Here is a 15,302-nt window from a genome sequence, read left to right as displayed (position 1 = left end):
CTCCCCCCATCAACCCTCAGTTTGTTCGCTATCGTTAAGAGTTTCTCATGGCTTGTTTCCCTCTCTCCTTTTTTTTCTTTACCCCCTTCCCTTATGTTCATCTGTTTTCTGCTTTAAATTCCACATATGAGTGAGATCATATGGTATTTGTCTCTCTCTGACTTATTTCACTTTGCATAATACACTCTAGCTTCATCCACATGGTTGTAAATGCCAAGATTGCACCATAATTAAAAGTTTAAAAATTAAAGGTTTATAATAATGACAAAGTCATTCAATTCACTTTTATTATTTTTATGTATAATTTTTATAAGTAATCCATGTGGGATCCTTCTTCATATTCTGCTATTAACATATCTAAGTTCATTTTGAGGAAATATCAATGACCTATTATACCAATTTCAAAAAGGTGAGGTGTGAGTCAGAGAAAGTCTCCTAATTTTATTTAAAGTTCATAGTGGATTACCATAGTAACTGATTCATTCTGAGACTCTTCTTGGCTTGTAGTCTTACAATTGGGAGTGGAACAGATTTGGGGCATAGGCCACAGTTTTCTGACCCCTGGTTTAAAGTAATGAGTTGGTAGCCCAACAACCTCCGCATACCCAATAAAAAAGAGAGATTAAAATCTAAGAACTCATGGATTTTTAGGTACTTGATGTGTTTCAATCCCTTGGAAGTCATTATTGGTTTTGATGTGCCAATTGTCTCCCTTCAGTGTTGGTTCCTTTGTCCTTTTGATATGGCCCAATTAGTCTTTGGCAGCTTTATTTTTATGATGCAAGATGTCCCAGACTCACACATTTCCTGCTTTAGATTTGGAACTTACTATTTCTCCATTTCTACTATTTTCTCTAGGGTTTTATAGCTTTAAGACTTTTTCAGTGGATACAAATACAAATTTTTTAAAAGAAAAAAAGTTTTAACTGATGTTTCTTATTAATTCAAAATTAAGATAAAAAGTTTTATTTCATCTCTTTGTGTTTTGTCTTGCAGCTCTTTTGTCTTATGCTAGAAGTCTTGGCCCTTTCTTTTAACTAAATACCAGTTAACTGAAACTGCTTCCATTTAGTCACCAGTGACCTCCAAATTGCCAAACCAATTATTATGATTTAATTCATCAGAGCTTTCTATGCTAACACTGCTACTGACTATGCTCTTAATCTTGACATTCAGCGTCCATTACACAACACTCAATTAATTTTTCTACCTTGCTCTTTCTATCTCCTTCTATGACTTACCAGCTTTTAGCCTTTTCTTAAACAATTCTATAATATTGACATTTTTTATCAACTCTCAGGAATTAGTAACAGAGAGACATAATTGTTGTATCCAGCCCAGACTCCATCCCAACCTTCAGACTTCAGATATAACCTGTTCCTGCAAAACCATTTGCCAGACTGTTAGTTGTTCCTTCTGAGAAGTTTCATACCATCCTGTGCTTCTCCTACCACCATGAATGTCACTTTTTATTATACCTTCGGGTTTGTCTCTCCTCCTACACTGTAAGGTTCTTAAAGCCAATATACTTGTGTCCCTTTTGCTCACTATCTTATTAGTAGCAGGTATGGAATTCTGTAGTCAGTATTTATCAAATTCTGTTAAATACAAATGAATGAATGAATATCGTTTTGACTAAATAACATGTTAAAAGAAAATTTTCACAATTTACTGACCTAGTAAGCTTTTAGTCAAATGATTCATGAATCAAGAAGCATCCAATCTGGTAGACAGGAAGGAAGTCCAAAAAAGTGTACAAAGCAAGATATTTTTTTTTCAATTAATTATTTTATTTTAGAGAGAGAGTGGGTGAGCGTGAGTAGGGAGAAGGGCAAGAGGGAAAGAATCTTCAAGCAGCCTTCCTGATGAGTGCAGAGCCTGAGCTGGGGCTCAGTCCCATGACCCATGAGATCATGACCTGAGTGAAAATCAAGAGTGGGATGTTCAACTGACTGAGCCACCCAGGTGCCCCAAGGCAAAAGAGATTTATAGTACAAAGGCAACAGGAACAAGGATGTTATACTGGGCATTTGCTAATAGGTTAAAGCAGGGTTACTTTTATGGAGCAAAGGGAAGTTTTGGTGCAGGGTTAGGTAACTTGTGCTAAGCAGGCAAGCACTAACTAGTTGACCTAAGCCTTTCTTTTCTGGGAGGGCCAAGCATAGAAACTTAGTTAAGTTCTGCTTTGCTCATGTGGGGTTTAGCATGAGTGATTTCATCTATGGTTACTTTAACATACCTGAAACATAACATATCCAAAACCAAACTCATTGTCTTACCCTCTAAACCCAAACCTGCCCATTCTCTTATATGGTATCTGTCACTCTTGATTCCCTATAACCTACTCACACTTAATAAAACTAATTGTCAAGTTCTATTGATTACTGCTCCTAAATATTTCTAGAATCTAGCCCCACTATAATTCAGGTTTTAATCATCTGTGCCGGGTATACTATTCCTAATTAATATCCTCATCTTTAGTCTAGCCCCACCACTGCCACCACCACCTCAAATCTTGTCTCCACAAAGCTGTGAGAGTGATCTACCTAACATTCCCATGCCTAAAACACCACAGGATAAAGTCCAAGCTCCGTATTATGGTATATAAAACTCTCTGTTACCTAACATGCCTTCCTCTCCAATTTCATTTCCTGTTACACGCCACCCAGAGTGCATGAGTCATTTCACTATTATATAACTCTAACACCTGTTATATCACTTTGGTATACTGTAGGTGTCAATAATTGTTCATTGTACCAAACTAGACCTCTGTAGACTTAAATACCGTACACAATTTTTTCTAACTTTTCCTATGCAAAATTTCAAATATAGAAAAAAGTTGTAAGAATTGTATAGTAAACATCCACATAACCATTACCTAGATTCTACAGTTATTGTTCTATAGTAATTGCTTTATCATGTATCTGTCCACCAACCAATCTTTCTATCAATCCATCTTGTATTCTGATACACTTCAAAGTGTCTTCACCCCTTTAAGCCACTTTAGCATGCACAGCATTAACTACAGTTTAATATTTGCTTACAATATTCCCCTGTCCCCAAATATACATATAATGAAATGCACAGATATTAAGTATTCCATTATATTAGGGTGTCTCTGTGTTAAAAATAACATATAGGTACGCCTGGGTGGCTCAGCCTGTTAAGCGGCCAACTCTTCATGTTGGCTCAGGTCATGATCTCAGGGTAGTGAAATCAAGCCCCACATCAGGCTCTGTGCCCAGCAGAGTCTGCTTGAGATTCTCTCCCTCTCCCTCTACCCTGGCCCCTGCTTGTGTGTGCATTCTCTCATAAATAAAAATGTAAGTAAGTAAATCTTTAAATAAAAAACAACAGGGTGCCTGGTTGGCTCAATTCGTTAAGCATCTGCCTTTGGCTCAAGTCATGATCCCAGGGTCCTGGGATCGAGGTCTGCATTAGGCTCCCTACTCAGCAGGGAGTCTGCTTCTCCCTCTTACCTCTGCCTCTCCCTCATGCTCGTGCTCTCTCTCTCTCTAATAAATAAATAAAATCTTAAAAAAGAAATAACAATCTATAATAATATGAGTGTAATATCTATCTATATTTATCAGTCTGTCTCCATCCATCACCAGGGGACTTTTACCCAAACACTTTTCTTAAAGTTCATATTCTGCTCAGGCCTAAAGTTATTTTCTGGTTAAAGGAAAGAATGGCACTATTTTAAATCCCTGCTTATTTTAACCATTACTAAGCTTTAGGCCTCATGAGAATATGGACTTCACTTCTAAGAAAATTTTGTGGGTAGAATCTACTGGGTAATATATAGAGGGATCCAGGGTATAAAGTTCTCTGATATTTTGAATTAGCAGGCTGTCAAAACCTTTGTTACTATAATAGCTACAATTTTCTCAGATAATATAGTAATAGTGCCTATTTACAACTTCTCAAGAAAAGTTTATTCTTCAGACTTCCTTGTTCATAGTCTCTTTTGTGGAAAACCTGAAAAGGGAATTATGTCCCATATCTTAATTTGAAGTAACTACCATCTGAAGAGTAATTATATTAATCTTTCTGAAAACAAAAAAATGTTGATAATTTGTACTTTGCAAAAGGAAGGCAATTCTACAATTGCTTAACTCCTCCTCACTTTTAAAGTTTATAGACCATCTTCACAATTATCTTAATAACCTGAGATGCCCTGCAATTTAATAGATTGTTCTCTGATACGGTACACTTTAGGAAGATTCTCCAGAACTATTTTTAGAAACACATTTAAACAGATCTTAACCAAGATATAGTTAAGAATCAACCATAGTGAAGAAAAAAACAAATTAGAAAATTCGCGGATAGGTAAAATGGCAAAATTTACATTATGTATATTTCACCACAATAAAAAAAATAAAGAAATAAATAAAACCACTAGAGGTCTAGCTGGCTCCTGGAAGCCAAATCCTGGATCCTGGGAAGGATTTGTACTGGCAAAAGCTGAAGAAAAGAATCTGAGTTCTCCATTAAACTTTAATAGACAAATTTGAAAGGAGTTAAACTTGGGTTTGCATGTTGGAATACATTTCTAGGTATAGAGCATACCTCTTGTACCCTACCACTGACTTTAGTCATAGACAAATAGGTAATAAATCACGTAGTCATATACCTATATTGTCTGGCCTGTACTATTCACTGGCATACTGTCTGGAAAAAATCTTAGAAATGCCAGAAACTCATTCTTTTAATGTAGAATTATGACAGATATACCAATCTGCTGTTTATATTGCTCTTTTGGCCCTTCTATCATTCAGGAAGGTTGATCCCAGCCAGAAGACAGCAGCAGTACAGATAGAACATTGAGTGTATCTGTGTGTGTCTCTATATTGTCAATATGTAAATATTGAGAATATATATATATACACACACACATTTACATATACATTTATATGTAATATAAATATATACATACATATATTCATATACTCATATACTTACATGTATATTTATGTTATACATATATTTACATATAATATACATACATGTATACATCAACATACTTACATATTGACAATCATCCTCATTAATAAAGAGCACCTTATATAATTATTGCATATAATATATTTAAGTATGTAATTTCTAAAAGTGTGATAAAAGGAGCAATTTTTGTGCTCATTGATACTACTATCATAAAGTTGATTAATCTACTTGATGGATAACAACATTTTCAAATATTTGTTGAGATAGGATAAGTGCTATTCTCATCCTTCTTTCCTCCGAAGGATAATTTTTTTTATGTTTTTTAAGCGTATCAACATATTACCTAAAGAAGAGAGTTAGATAAACTATTAGGTAGAAAACAAAAGTGCCAACATAGCCATGATACAGTTATCAATTCTTCATAGACAGTCAATTTATCTTATCTTTAGTAGACCTATCTGCTTTCTTAAAGATTTGAGGCAGAGTTCACAAAATTATTTTGCATATAATATCTAAAATACAATTACACAAAGCAAAAATCAATTAAAACTTGCAAAATAAGAGATGTTTTTGAATATCTGGGCTGTTACATACAAATGAAAATGGAGTTTAGCTCTGAATTTGGGGAGACTAAGTCAAGAAAGGGAAATAGGTGTACTCTGGGACACCTCATGGTAAAACAGAAAGAATGTGAAACAAACTGAGGGTCACTGGAGGGGAAAGGGGAGGATGGGGGAAGTGAATCATGGGCATTAAGGAAGGCACGTGATGTGATGAGCACTGAGTATTATATGTAACTAAAAAATCACTAAATTCTACACCCGAAACCAATAATATACGTTAACTATATTGAATTTAAATAACCTTTTTTAAAAAGAAAGAATGCAGAATAAACAAACTATCTCAGTTCTAGTTTTGTTCCACTACGTCCTCAGTGCCACAACCTCTTTGTACCTATTTCCTAAACTGCAAAATGGGAATAGTTATATCCAATAATATTACAGCACTGCTATGTCAAATTAAGTAATGTGAAAGCATTTTATAAACTCCAAAACACCATTCATTATTATTGTCTTTACTGACTTGTTTGTTTAAAGTATGCAAATAGTAAATTCAACTGGATGGAAATATTTTCCTAGCACTGGACTCACTCAAGAATGCTTGTGATAGAAAACTAAACAGGTCTTCAAGTAGCGTTTTGAAAAAGAAATCCTATTCACATAGACGTTTTCATTATAAGCCTTCTATAAAGGCTGAAATTATACTGAATCACAACTCAGTGAAGGCAGTTCTGTGGAAAGGTGAGAGGACATGTTTCAAGTACATTCCTTTCTGATGGTTTACTTAACAGAGCAAGTTGGAAAATTAGATAATTAGTTTATCTATTAACCTGTGTCTCTTAAGTATCAGAAGCCTCAAGCCAACCTTTGACAACCGCTAGATTATAGTTAATTTAAAATTTCATTTTATAGAAAGAGCATCAAGCACAATTCTGAAATACCGATTAAAAAGAAATCCCTGGGGGCACCTGGGTGACTCAGTCGGTTAAGCATCTGCCTTCAGTTTGGGTCATGATCTTGGGGTCCTGGGATGGAGCCCCACATTGGGGCTCAGCAGAGAGTCTGATTCTCCCTCCCTCTCTGCCCCTTTCCCTGCTTGTGCTCTCTCTTACTCTCTCAAATAAATAAAATCTTGGAAGAAAGAAAGCCCTATATGATACCAAATATGCAAGAAGCAGAGTTAACAGTCAATAGTGAAACTTGAGTAACTGGACAACTTGCTCAAGAAAGCATGTCCTGGGGACAACTGCATTGGCTCAAGTCAGTTAAGCCTCTGACTTGGTTTTGCCTCAGGTCATGATCTCATTTGTAGTGGGATGGAGCCCCAGGTGGGGAGTAGTGGGGGAGGGGTCCATGCTCAGCCCAGAGTCTGCTTAAAGATTCTTTCCCTCTGCCCCCCACCACATGTGCACTCTCTCTAAAATAAATAAATAATTTTTTTAAAAAAAGAAGAAAAAAGAATATATCCTGTCACACTGAAGTGGGCTTCTAGCATGGCTGTAAACAAGAGCCTTAAAGGACAGGAAAAGGCAATGATAGGAGTTAATCATAAAGTAGCCTGTGGAACACATGTTCCCCATCACTACATTAAAAATCTGTAGTGAAAAAAGCACTTCACAGAGAAATAAAAACTAAATTCTAATCTCAGTTCTTCCACTAACTGAGTAATTCTGGATAAAACACATAACATACATGAGCCTTGGTTTCCTTATCTGTAAAATGAAAGGACTGCAAATTAGGAAACTTTCTTCTGTCTCTAAAATAGTATACTTCTGGGATTTAATTACTGTTGAACCAAATCAGAAATGTTGAAAGAGATCATGAGGGGAAACCTAATGTAAAATAATGAGATGATCACTTAGTATTTAAGAGAAGGTCTATATTAATTAAGTGAGGAACAGGCCAAAAATCCAGTTTGTATCAAAGCAAAGCTTCACTTGTTTACAGAATTTGCTTATGGAAGTCTATGTACATTTAAAAACAGTGGCCTGCGATCACTTAGGATTAGGTAACAGCAGTAGGGTGTGACTTAGAAAAATGCACACAACTATATGTTGAAATCAAATGAGGGTCTGGGGAAAACCCTTGCATTGCGGTAAGTTATTACGGGAATTAACATGTAGCCATTCAGTCAAGGGTGAGCACAATTTCCGCATAATAAGATGAAGATCATCCTCCATTGAAACGGTATTTCCTATTACCAAAGTCACCTCCTCTCAAACTAGGAAAGAAACAAAGCAAAGCTTCCACTTCTACAGTGTTTATCTAGAGGCCTAAAAGTTCAAAGCTTTGTTCCAATAATTCTATTTCTGCAACTCTATCCAAGGAAATAATCCTAAACACAGAAAGAAAAAATTTCTTGCCAAATAATGTCTACCACAAAAAAAGTCATGTCTACCGCTGAGTTGTTTATTAAAAAAAAAAAAAAAAAAAAGAGGAAATTGGGAACAACATAAATTTAACCAAAAAATAAGGAACAGTTTAGTAAAGCTATAGTATTTAATAGATTAAAACATTTAACCATTAAAAACAAAGACTGTGGAAACATTGAAAAAAAGTGTTCACAGTGAGCAAAACCCTCTAAAATATATAGAATTGTGTACATATATATAGGTATGTACACAAAAAATATGATTTCAGCTACGTTTGAAAAAACAAAACTTGGGGAAAAAAAGAAACTGGAAGCAAACACATGTTAAACCACAGTTTTATGTGACTGGTGGGAATAAGGGTAAATTTTTACTTTTCTGTGTTCCAAATTCCATTTAATGAATATACTTTATTTTAAATACTAATTAAATAACTGAGTATACAAAAATACATTATTTCATTAATCATCAAAATATTCCTCTAAGTTAAATAAGTACAAGTCAATGTTATTTAGCATGGAACACATTATCTTGGAAATCCTGGAAATGTCCTGAAGTAAGTCTTTTAAAAATAGGATGATTTTTTTAAGGAAACCCCTTCAAAGGAAAAGATTTTTTTAAGTCCTGGGAGATTCTTAAGAAGTTAATTCTGAGATTCCTACTTTTTAAAATGTAATTCTTAACATAAGATGCTATATATACATCAAGAATATGGCTGAACCAGATACTTCAAGTATGCAAAATCTGGCCTTCCAGCAACAATTATAACTGGATATTAGGAAAATGAAGTAATTTACCTAGGATCTCTGCCAGTTAGTGAACAAGACCAAAAGCTAAATCCAGGTATTTTGATGACCATTCTACTGATGTAGGATATAGACTTTTGATACAGTAGTTTATAAGCCAAGAATTGGAACTTATGTTTTTTAAAATGCTGGTGCTTTCAACGTTTTTTTGTTTTAAAATTCAAAGCTACCTAAAACCCCTGAACTTGCCAGCACACACACACAAGCCTCAGGCAATATTAAATTACTCATTCTCTTGTTACCTGTTTTTCCAGGTTAGGTTTTATTTTTTTTTTTTAATTTTGTGTACATCAGAATCGACAGACACATGCATACATACATGCTTCCCTTACTTGCCAACCCCATACCTGTTTTCTTCTAGAAATGACAAATTTCTGAAAAGCTCCTCTTACTAAAAGGAACTTTCAAATATAAATAAGGAATAACTTTACACTTTTTACATAAATGACTCCAATTATGTTAGTTTAAGTACTAATCACAATCTCCTTTACCTTCTAACTCTAAGTAGATTATCTCCAAACTTTCAAAAATGTCCCCACTATACTGTTTTTCAAATAATATCATTCACCTCTGGTGTTATGTTTAAACATCTTCCAACTTTCAGAATCCTATCATAAAATTATCTATACTTAATGGGGTTGGAGGCAAGAGGGTGAAAGAAAGTAAAAAAATGGGAAATGAATGAAGTCTTTGCATCTCTTTGGAACTTCATAAAATTTTATGAAGGACTTAGAAAACCATGATCTTTTCTATGAAACATACCTCAAGAGCCACTTAAAAATACTCAGTAAAACACCAAAATGAAGAAATACATGTTACATCAGACTTTTGAGAACAGACAGTATTATAAAATCAAATAGGTAATAGAACCACAAATGACGATCCACAGTTTGCAACTTTTCATTGCAGGAGTCTTCAAGTACTCCCAAATTTCAATTAACATCCTACCTTTCCCTTCTTTGCCTTTTATGCTTCATATGTTATTTGTCTTTGCTGAATTTTATTAGCACTGTATCAATATTTTAACAGTAAAATAAATACACTGTTCTTATGGACATATATTTGAGTGCATTTTAAACTATTTGTTTCAATATATTTGAGTGCATTTTAAACTATTTTATTTGTTTCAATATTTTATGATATTTAAATTAAAATATTAAAGATAGTTAATTATTGTTTGTTCTCTACTTCAACATGATTTTAATTGTTTTTATTTGTTTACTTTCAGGAAATTGGAGATGGTGGTTCTCTCAGAATGGTTCACTTTGGCTTGGTGTAAACAATAAGAAACTTTCTTTTTACTTAAAAAAAAAACCTTTATTTTTCACATCTAAACTTTTTCATGGCATGATACAGATTAAAATCTCCCTATACAGATTAAAAAGAGGAAAGACAGTATGAGTTATTTAAGAGTTTTAAACTCAAAGTATTCCCACAGTAAACTTTTATTACTTTCAAAAACATGTAGTGTAACAGCAGTGATCCTAAGTAAAAGTCCTTAATTTATTTTCAATAATGTAAAATTTTGGAAGTTTCTTAAATTGTACATTATTAAGTGCTTAAAAAGTAAAATATTTAAACTTGGTTCTCTCAAGTATTTTAAACATTTCTTGTGATCTTATTTACATTATTAATTTGCATTATGAATAAGATAATTATTAAGCAAAAATTTCCACTCAGACTCATTGTTGGAAGATAATTTTCTATGGGTCTCTTGAATTTTTGCCATGAGGCAAACAATGTCTCTTGGAGCCAGATACCATCTCCCTCTGAAGCACAAATCAGGCATGCTTACTGCCAGTTGAAAAGCTTTGTTTTCTTTTTTTGTTAAGATTTTATTGGTAAGTAATCTCTATGTCCAATGTGGGGCTCAAACTTACTACCCCAAGATCAAGAGTTGCATGCTCCACTGACCAAACCAGTCAGACTTCCCACCCACTTGAAAAGATTTAAAGCTCCCTGAGCTCAGAGTTCCTATCTTTTACATAGCCCACTGAGTGTGCAGGTATCCTCAGACCCTCTTTATATCACCCCGTGGGAATGTGCTTGGAAATCAATGCCCCCCACCAAAAATTGACACTCCAGCTGTTATTACTATGAGTAATAAACTGTCTTTTGTTTCTGACTCTGGAGTCTCATGTCTCCTACCAGCATGAAACTGTTAACTTCGTAACTTGTTAGCTTACAAGTACAGTAAAACTCTCAAACCCTTCACAGTTCTTGACACCCATTCATTAGCAGATAGCATGTATTTTACAACATTAAATGTCTATAATAATCAACATCTTTTTCAAATGTCATATATGAGGTAAATTATATATTTAAACATTATAGTTAAAAGTTAATTAGATTGAAGGCTTTTATACTTCAGATTTTTCTCTCTGCTTCCTATTCATCTGTACCTCTACCAGACGGTATGACGAAGAAAGGAAGTAAAACTCAAATTAGATTTTTCAGTTTGCTACTGCTCTGGAAAAGATGTAGTAATACATAGTATCTGAGCCATACTAAAAAGAGATGTAGAGTTACCAGCAAATTTTCATTTTACTATTCCTGTCCTTTATCACAGTAATCAAAAGTTAACCAATGTTTTTAAAGAAAAAATTGTATTGAGGGAGATATGGTTCTGTCAAGATTCCAACATTTTCTCCAGATTTTCTAGTAAATAGTCATTAACCAAAAATACAAACCACATTTCCTGATCCTACCATATCCTTTTATTCATTTCACCACTGTCTTCCACAACGACGTGAGAGACTGGTAGAAAAGTTCAGTTTTATTTCTAGGTCTTATGTGAGTAGACACAGTCTATGCTAAATAGATATAGTCTATTCAAAAAATTAAAAATTTAAATGAGGCAGCAAGATTAAATATACATATAAATAAAACTATTTTGTCCTAAATAATGATAACGATAGTAAGTTTGCCAGTTACCTAAATGAAAACTAAATAAGTTTAATTCTTAAATTACCCATTTTCCCCACTTCACATGCCTCTGGAAAAATTACCTTAAATATATAGAAAACCAAGTGTAGATAGTAGTAAGACTATATTATACAAGAGATACTTGACTACATCCATCTATAAATGTTGTGTTTTCCAAACACTGTGAACCTGGGAAGTTTGCTAATTAATTATTCCAATACATTAATATTCCTGCTCAGCAACAAACTGAAAGGACTACGAATGAGCTACCACTACAGCTCTAAAGTGAGAACACTGGCATAGACAAGAACAGCTAGGTAGCACCTGTGCACTGAGAGGTTCGGTTTCTCCTTCAGGAATAGATCTGTGAGCTTTTTTGACTATTCTTCAAAATTCTCAGATCTCAAGTAATTTCCGCAATAATTCATATTGCCTATGACACTGTGCCTTTTACTAAAATAAACTGCATTTGCAATAACTATCTCTTAATGGTTTTGGTTCATTAAAAAGCCAAATAATCCAAACTAATATTTTCCTTTTTTCTTACTATCTATATAATAGTAAACATAAGAATTATTAAATTAAAGTAATATTATATTCTAAAACTATATTAATTATATTATTTAAAAAATATAAAGATAGACACACAGATCAATGGAATGGTAAGCCCAGAAATATACCCTTACATATATAATCAAATGATTTTCCATAAGAATACTATGACTATTCAAAGAACAGTCTTCAACAAATGGTGCTGGGAAAACTGGATATCCACATGCCAAACAATGAAGTTGAACCTTTATCTTGCACCAGACAAAAAAAAAAAAAAAAAAAAAAACTCAAAATGGATCGAAGACCTAAACATTATATAAATTCGGTCTTAACATAACTCTTAGACGGAAACATGGGGGAAAAGTTCATTAGGCTGGATTTGGCCATGATTTCTTGGATATGACACCAAAAGTCCAGACAACAAAAGTAAAAATAAATTAAATAGAACAAAATCGATATTTAAAACTTTGGAACTCAAAAGATACTATCAACAGAGTGAGAAAGTAACTTATGCAATAGGAGAAAATATTTGCCAATCATGTAGCTGGTAAGAACTTCTACAACAGCAATAAAAAAAAAAAACCCTATTAAAAATGGGCAAAGAACTTGAATAGACATTTCTCTAAATGTTAGTAAATGGCCAATAATCACATGAAAAGATATTCAACATCAATTATTAGAGAAGTGCAAATCAGAACTAGAATGAGATACTATTTCACCACATTAGAATGACTATTGTTAAAAAAAGAACAAGTGTCAGCAAGGATAGAAAAAACTGGAATCCCCGTGAATTCTTGATTATAATATAAAATGGTGCAGCTACTTTGGAAAACGCACAGTGGTTCCTCAAAAAATTAAAAATAAAATTGCCATACAGCAATTCCACATCTAGCATATACCCAAAAGAATATAAAGCAGAGATTCAAATATTTGTACACCCCTGTTCAAAGCAGAATTATTCACAACAGCCAAAACATGGAAATAACCAAGGTATCAAATAAAGTATGAATAAATGAACAAAATGTGGTGTGTATATACGGTAGCATGTTCAGTCTTAATGTTGACACATGCCACAACATGGATGAACCTTGAAGACATTATGCTAAGTGAAATAAGCCAGTGAAATGCTGTGTGAGTCTACTTATATGAGGTATCTGGAGTAGTCAGATTCACAGAAGCAGAAAATAGACTGTGGTTGCCGGGGACTGGGAGGTAGGGAAACCAAGAACTGTTTTAACAGGTATGGAGTTTCGGTTTCTAGATAAAAAAAGTTTTGAAGATTGGTAACACAACAATGTGAATATACTTAATACTACCAAACTGTACACTTCAAACTGGTTACAATGATAAATTTTATGTTTATGTGTATTTTATCACAATTTTTTAAATAAGCACATATGAGGCACCTAGGTGCTCAGTCCATTAAATGTCCAACTCTTGATCTCAGCTCAGGTCTTTATCTCAGGAGTGTGAGCTTAGCATGGAATCTATTTTAAATATACATATATGTAACGCAGAGTTTTATCTTATTATATGACCTTGAAGGCTCTAAAAGAAGTACACTGAGATTGGTTGTCTCCTTAAAATAATTCCAAAAAAGAGCAAAATTTCAGAAGTACCAAAATTTTTCTAAATTTTAATAACTTAGAAGTATAAGCCTAGTTAAGTAACACCAATTTGCTTTTTTAAAAAGTCATGGGGATTGAAACACAATTCTTAAAAATCTCACATTTTGTAGAGTTTGGGAAGATAGTGAAATAGAATTCTGAAATCACCTCCTTCCATGAACACATCAAGTTTGCAACTACATATAGTGTAACTCACTCTAAAAATTACCTAAAAGCTAACAGACTAGCTCTTCCACAGCTAAAGATAAGGGGAGGGGGGAAAGCCACATCAAGAAAGGTAGAAGGGATAGAGACATGGCTAGTAATCAAAACCCTGGTGCAGTGACCCACAAGCAAGTAGGATATCAAAAGTGTAGAGCTCCTCCCTAAGGAGCAAGGGGACCAAGCTCCACATTAGTTATTTCCTACCCTGGGCATCTGTGCTGGTAGGACAAGCCCCCATAATGTCTGACTTTGAAAATGAGCAGGGCTTAACTTCAGGGGCTTTGAAAATTAGCAGAGAGCTTGACTCCAGGAGACCCAAGGGCTACAGAACTAAGATTCCACTCTTAAAGAACCAGCAAGCTATAGCATTCATGCTAATACCCAGTACAGAGACAGCAATTTGAAAAGTACCTGGGCTCTACATGAAATTTGTTGAGAAAATTTGTTGACTAATTTTAGGGCACATGTTGGAGGGGCAGGGATTAATAAGAACTTGCTTAGGAATGGAATTGCTAGTGAACATCATTATTATTGCCCCTCTCCATCCTAGCTAGTCCAACACTAGTGAGAGACAGTACTGACAATCCCTATCTAACTTGCTAGCACTGCTTACCTAGCTCCAACATTCCCCCACAAAACCCACCCCATCTTACCTGCCCACCCCAACAGGCACCCCTCCAAAATGTCTCCTGCCCCAGTATGGAGGGCCAGCACCATTGGCCAGCAAGTCTACAACAGTTATAGCAGAGACTGTCAGCCAGCTATGCCAGAGGCTAATCCCACCAACCAGTACCCCCTCAGTGGCAGCAGCCAGGCCTCTCCACCATCTGTGCCAGGGAACAGCCCTGCTCACCAGTATGCTGGCAATAGGTACACCCAGTCATTGCAGTCAGCCAAACTGGGAGCCAGTCCCCCTCCCCCAGCCCCTGCCATCAGAAAGCCCACAATACTTGTGGGCCAGTCATAACAGAAGGATGCACGTGGCTCACAAAGGAGACACTCCTGAAGCACCTGGTTCTGGTGCAGTGGATTGCATATCTGGGTCCCCCAGACACCTTGTACATGAGGTTACTATTTTCAAGGCCAAGAGACATAGCTAATCTACATAATACACAGAAACAAACACAGATAATCAGACAAAATAAAGACAGAAGAATACAGTCTAAACAATAGAATAGGACAAAACACAGTAAAAGAACTGAACAAAACGTAGGTAAGCATTCTACTGATAAAGAGTTTGAAGTAGTGTTTGTAAAGATGCTTACCAGATTTGAGAGAGGAGTGGATGAATTCAGTGACAACATCAACAAA

At 34.8% G+C, this 15,302-nt stretch overlaps 1 protein-coding gene across 6 annotated transcripts in view; it reads left to right on the top strand.

Moving 5' to 3' along the window:
* WDPCP (WD repeat containing planar cell polarity effector) overlaps positions 1-10,807 on the top strand; it is a 448,174-nt gene extending 437,367 nt beyond the window's left edge. For all 6 annotated transcript variants that reach the window (XM_072743082.1, XM_025992718.2, XM_072743081.1 and 3 more), the window contains one exon: positions 9,911-10,807. In XM_072743082.1, coding sequence (XP_072599183.1) covers positions 9,911-9,961 — 51 coding nt within the window. In that variant the 3' untranslated portion in view covers positions 9,962-10,807. The remainder of the gene's footprint in view (positions 1-9,910) is intronic.
* Positions 10,808-15,302: the final 4,495 nt, after the last annotated feature.

This window comes from Vulpes vulpes, chromosome 16, assembly GCF_048418805.1.
Source record: "Vulpes vulpes isolate BD-2025 chromosome 16, VulVul3, whole genome shotgun sequence".
NCBI lineage: Eukaryota > Metazoa > Chordata > Mammalia > Carnivora > Canidae > Vulpes > Vulpes vulpes.
Note: the sequence above shows the minus strand (reverse complement) of the source record. Positions and strands in the feature narration are given on the sequence as shown.